Below are 4,668 nucleotides of genomic sequence, written 5' to 3' on the forward strand. Positions count from 1 at the left end.
CAGAGTAGAACTATTCGGTGTGACCAGAGAAGGCCTCTCTGAGGTGTTTTCTGCTCTTTTTTTTTGTTTTTGTAGTAGGGCTTAAACTCAGTCTTGAGCTCTCATTCGGTTTTCTGACTCAGTTTATGCTCTACCACTAGAGCCAAGCCTCCAGTCTGAGAACACGTTTGAGTCAGGAATGGATGGAAAAGAATGTGTGGGTCTGGGGACAGAACCGCATGTGGGAAGGCTCCAAGAGGAGGCTCAGCAGTGTGCCAGGGGGCCGCGGCGTGGGCGCGGGCGGGCTTGGCTGGGGCACATCAGGATGTGAGCGGCTTACAAGCTCACTGCCTGCTCCTGGGGCCCCCTGGCTGGTGGGGTCCCCTGGCTGGTGGGGTCCCCCTGGTTCCTGGGGTCCCCTGGCTGGTGGGGTCTCCTGGCTGGTGGGGTCCCCTGGTTCCTAGGGTCCCCTGGCTGGTGGGGTTCCCTGGTTCCTAGGGTCCCCTGGCTGGTGGGGTCCCCTGGCTGGTGGGGTCCCCTGGCTGGTGGGGTCCCCTGGCTGGTGGGGTCCCCTGGCTGGTGGGGTCCCCTGGTTCCTAGAGTCCCCTGGCTGGTGGGGTCCCCTGGTTCCTAGGGTCCCCTGGCTGGTGGGGTCCCCTGGTTCCTAGGGTCCCCTGGCTGGTGGGGACCCTTGGCTGGTGGGATCTCCTGGCTGGTGGGGTCCCCTGGCTGGTGGGGACCCCTGGCTGGTAGTCCCCTGGCTGGTGGGGTCTCCTGGCTGGTGGGGTCCCCTGGCTGGTGGGGACCCCTGGCTGGTGGGGTCCCCTGGCTGGTGGGGTCCCCCTGGCTGGTGTGGTCCCCCTGGCTGGTGGGGTCCCCTGGCTGGTGGGGTCCCCTGGTTCCTGGGGTCCCCTGGCTGGTGGGGTCCCCTGGTTCCTGGGGTCCCCTGGCTGGTGGGGTCCCCTGGGGTCCCCTGGCTGGTGGGGTCCCCTGGCTGGTGGGGTCCCCTGGTTCCTGGGGTCTCCTGGCTGGTGGGGTCCCCTGGTTCCTGGGGTCTCCTTGCTGGTGGGGTCTCCTGGCTGGTGGGGTCCCCCTGGTTCCTGGGGTCTCCTGGCTGGTGGGGTCTCCTGGCTGGTGGGGTCCCCTGGTTCCTAGGGTCCCCTGGCTGGTGGGGTCCCCTGGTTCCTAGGGTCCCCTGGCTGGTGGGGTCCCCTGGTTCCTAGGGTCCCCTGGCTGGTGGGGTCCCCCTGGCTGGTGGGGTCCCCTGGCTGGTGGGGTCCCCCTGGCTGGTGGGGTCCCCCTGGCTGGTGGGGTCTCCTGGCTGGTGGGGTCCCCTGGTTCCTGGGGTCCCCTGGCTGGTGGGGTCCCCCTGGCTGGTGGGGTCCCCCTGGCTGGTGGGGTCTCCTGGCTGGTGGGGTCCCCTGGCTGGTGGGGTCCCCCTGGTTCCTGGGGTCTCCTGGCTGGTGGGGTCCCCTGGTTCCTGGGGTCTCCTGGCTGGTGGGGTCCCCTGGTTCCTAGGGTCCCCTGGCTGGTGGGGTCCCCTGGTTCCTAGGGTCCCCTGGCTGGTGGGGTCCCCCTGGCTGGTGGGGACCCTTGGCTGGTGGGGTCTCCTGGCTGGTGGGGTCTCCTGGCTGGTGGGGTCCCCTGGCTGGTGGGGTCCCCTGGCTGGTGGGGTCCCCTGGTTCCTGGGGTCCCCTGGCTGGTGGGGTCCCCCTGGCTGGTGGGGTCTCCTGGCTGGTGGGGACCCCTGGCTGGTGGGGTCCCCTGGTTCCTGGGGTCCCCTGGCTGGTGGGGTCCCCTCGTTCCTGGGGTCCCCTGGCTGGTGGGGTCCCCCTGGCTGGTGGGGTCCCCTGGCTGGTGGGGTCCCCTCGTTCCTGGGGTCCCCTGGCTGGCGGGCTTCCGCTCTCTGGTCCCGGCGCAGCAGCTGCTCCCAGGCCCGCCGGGCTGGGCCCCCCCGGTGCCCGCAGGTCTCTCCTCCCGGCGTGCGTGACCCGCGCGCCGCCCCCGACCGCCCCTCACGCGGCGTCTGCCTTAGGCTTGCCGGGATCGGCCCGAGGGAGCCTGGCGGCGGGGCCGAGGCGCCGAGGGCGCGGCGCGGGACCGTGCGCGGGCGGCGCCAGCCCCGCCGCGGAGGGGTCCGGGCACCGGAGGCGCCGACACGGAGCGCGCACCTCCGCAGGCCCCGGCCCGAGCGCGGCGAGCCGGAGACCCACAGCGCCGGCCGCCCGCGCCCACCGGCCGCGCCCCGCCCCGCCCCTTCCGGGCCCGCCCCGCCCAGGAAGTCCCGCCCAGGAAGTCCCGTCCTGAGCACCGCGCCAGCGTCTGTTCCTCCGCGCAGGCGCGCCGCGTCCGCGCGGGGTCGAGCTGTCCCGGCCCGGCCCGGCCCGCGCCGCGGGACCATGGTGCCGCCGCTGCTCTGCACCTGGCCGCCCGGCTCCGGGCCGCCCCGCTTCGTGTGCTTCTGCGAGCCGGGGGCCGGCGGGGACGGGGGCGGCGGGGACTTCAACCTCTAGTGAGTGGGGCCCGCGGAGGGGGGTGTGGGAAGGGGCCGCGCGCGCTGACCCCCCCCCCCTCAGCGCGCTGACCCCCCCGCAGCGCGCTGACCCCCCCGCAGCGCTCTGACCCCCCCGCAGCGCGCTGACCCCCCCGCAGTGCGCTGACCGCCCCGCAGCGCTCTGACCCCCCCCCCGCAGCGCGCTGACCCCCCGCAGCGCTCTGACCCCCCCCGCAGCGCGCTGACCCCCCCCCCCCGCAGCGCGCTGACCGCCCCCCTCCCCCCCCCCCCCCCCCCGCAGCGTGACGGACGCCGCTGAGCTCTGGAGCACCTGCTTCTCTCCGGACAGCCTGGCCACCCTTGTGTGTAATGGCGCCCCACACCCCGCGGGGCCACCGTCAGGAGGGGACCCAAGGCTCTCGGACGGGCCAGCACCCCCTTGCCCTCACTGGAAGTTGTGATCCTAAGGCTGGGCTGGAACCCTGAGGGCTGCGGGGTCGGGCAGGTCTGGGCGTCCCAGGCGTCCGGTGACGAGTCTCTGCCCTTCAGAAAGCCCGCTTTGGCCTGAGTGGGACCGAGGACATCACCTCCCGGTTCAGGTGAGCCCCGAGCTGGAGGAGGGGTGGGTGTGGAGAGGGGGCCAGGCACCGACTGGCCGCCTCTCCTCCAGGGCAGCCTGCCGGCAGCACGGGGTGACCGTAAGCCTGCGGGATGGCAGGGCGTCCCTGACCATTTCGGGGGGGCCCTCCACACTGGCCTTTGACCTTGCCAAGGTTCCGGGGCCTGAGGCAGCCACCAGGTTGCAGATGCTGACTCTGGGCCTGGCAGAACGCGTGTGCAGTCTGGAAAGGCAGCTCGCAGGTAGAGTGGGCTTCTTCCTCACCTGTACCTTACTAGGGTCCCTGTTTGTGCCCTGCTTCCTCCTGGCGCTGAGCAGGTGCCCACCGGCTTTCTCCCTAGCTGTAGAAGAGACAGCTGCCAACCCGAGGAAGAGCCCTCGAGCCGCAGGACCTCAGTTCTTCCCCCCAGGTACAGTCCGCCATCCTTCCTCTGCAGCTGTCTCCCAGCAGCTCAGGCTCCAGGGAGAGCGTCAAGACCCCACCTGTTTTCTCCCAGATTCTGATCCACAGAGAGGTGGCTCTGGACCTGGGGTCAGGAGACGGTGTCCAGGGGAGTCCCTCATCAACCCTGGCTTCAAGAGGTATTTCCCACCTGTCCCTGCCAGCCTGGGCCCCGGTCCTCTCCTCCACACACGCCCCCCCCACACTGCTCCCTCTACCCTCCCAGGAAGAAACCAGCTGGTGGAGTCAACTTTGACGAACTCTGAAGGTGTGGCCTTGCTAGGAGTCTGCTGTGAGGGGGGCGGGGGAAGCCATCAGCACCAGAGACTACTTCCACTGGCCAGTCCTGCTTCTGGGCAGGACTGCAGCTGCCCCACCGGTCTCATTCCTGTCAAATAAACAGCTACCTGGGAGGGAGACGCTAGCTAGACTCTGATTTGGGGGAGTTGACCTGGGATGGAGACGCTAGCTAGACTCTGATTTGGGAGAGTTGGCCTAGGAGAAGGGCCCAGAGGCCCCCTTTGACCAGCTCTGGGCATGGAGCCAGTCTGTCAACAGGTGCAGCAGGTCCTCAGCCCCCTGGAGGAGGCTCTTCCAGGCTGGACCTCTTAACCCTGTCCAACTGCCCCTGCATGGCCAGGTGGGGCCAGGGCTCCCCAAGGGCTTGGAAGTCTGCACTTCCCCTCCAGGCCCTGTTCAGGCCAGGCAGGGCCACTCAAGTATGCACTTCTCAGTCCTGGGCAGATGTATGATGGGAAGGTGCGCCAGGCAGTGGAAAGCCCCTACTGGCGATGGGGCTGGCCACTGGCTGGGGTGGGGCTGAGGAATGCCCGGAACCCGGAGGTTGGACTTGGGGCGCTCTGCTCCCCACCCTCTGGCCACACAGGGCACCCCGCCCTGGCTTGACTGGTTTGGGAGCCTAATCCAGTCCCCCAGGTCCATGGCACCCCTGTGCTGGCTGACTGCAGGAGGCCCTGGGCCCAAGTGCCAGCCCCCGAGGGAGTGAGTGCCCCGCCCACTCCGCTCCACCCACATCATCCTGCACTGTCATCCGCCCGGTTTGCACCATGGGGCAAAGGTGGTGTGACTGCCACCTCTAGCCACTCCGGCGTTCAGGACACATTCACTGGGGAC

At 69.8% G+C, this 4,668-nt stretch overlaps 1 protein-coding gene across 1 annotated transcript; it reads left to right on the forward strand.

Annotated features, from left to right (window-relative positions):
- Positions 1-2,281: 2,281 nt before the first annotated feature.
- Paxx (PAXX non-homologous end joining factor) lies at positions 2,282-3,951 on the forward strand. The gene is made up of 7 exons (XM_070006888.1): positions 2,282-2,491; positions 2,775-2,835; positions 3,023-3,072; positions 3,144-3,334; positions 3,434-3,502; positions 3,590-3,674; positions 3,761-3,951. Exons 1-7 carry the CDS (start codon positions 2,379-2,381, stop codon positions 3,798-3,800), a joined length of 609 nt encoding a protein of 202 aa, XP_069862989.1. The 5' UTR covers positions 2,282-2,378; the 3' UTR covers positions 3,801-3,951.
- The last annotated feature ends 717 nt before the right edge of the window (positions 3,952-4,668 follow it).

The sequence above is a fragment of the Dipodomys merriami genome, unplaced genomic scaffold, assembly GCF_024711535.1.
Source record: "Dipodomys merriami isolate MVZ:Mamm:240054 unplaced genomic scaffold, mDipMer1.0.p SCAF_11, whole genome shotgun sequence".
NCBI lineage: Eukaryota > Metazoa > Chordata > Mammalia > Rodentia > Heteromyidae > Dipodomys > Dipodomys merriami.

Coding starts and splice junctions, on each gene's coding strand:
- Paxx (XM_070006888.1), top strand. CDS start 2,379: ATGGTGCCGCCGCTGCTCTGCACCTGGCCGCCCGGCTCCGGGCCGCCC. Junction 2,836..3,022: donor CGGACAGCCTGGCCACCCTT/GTGTGTAATGGC, acceptor TCTGCCCTTCAG/AAAGCCCGCTTTGGCCTGAG. Junction 3,503..3,589: donor ACCTCAGTTCTTCCCCCCAG/GTACAGTCCGCC, acceptor GTTTTCTCCCAG/ATTCTGATCCACAGAGAGGT.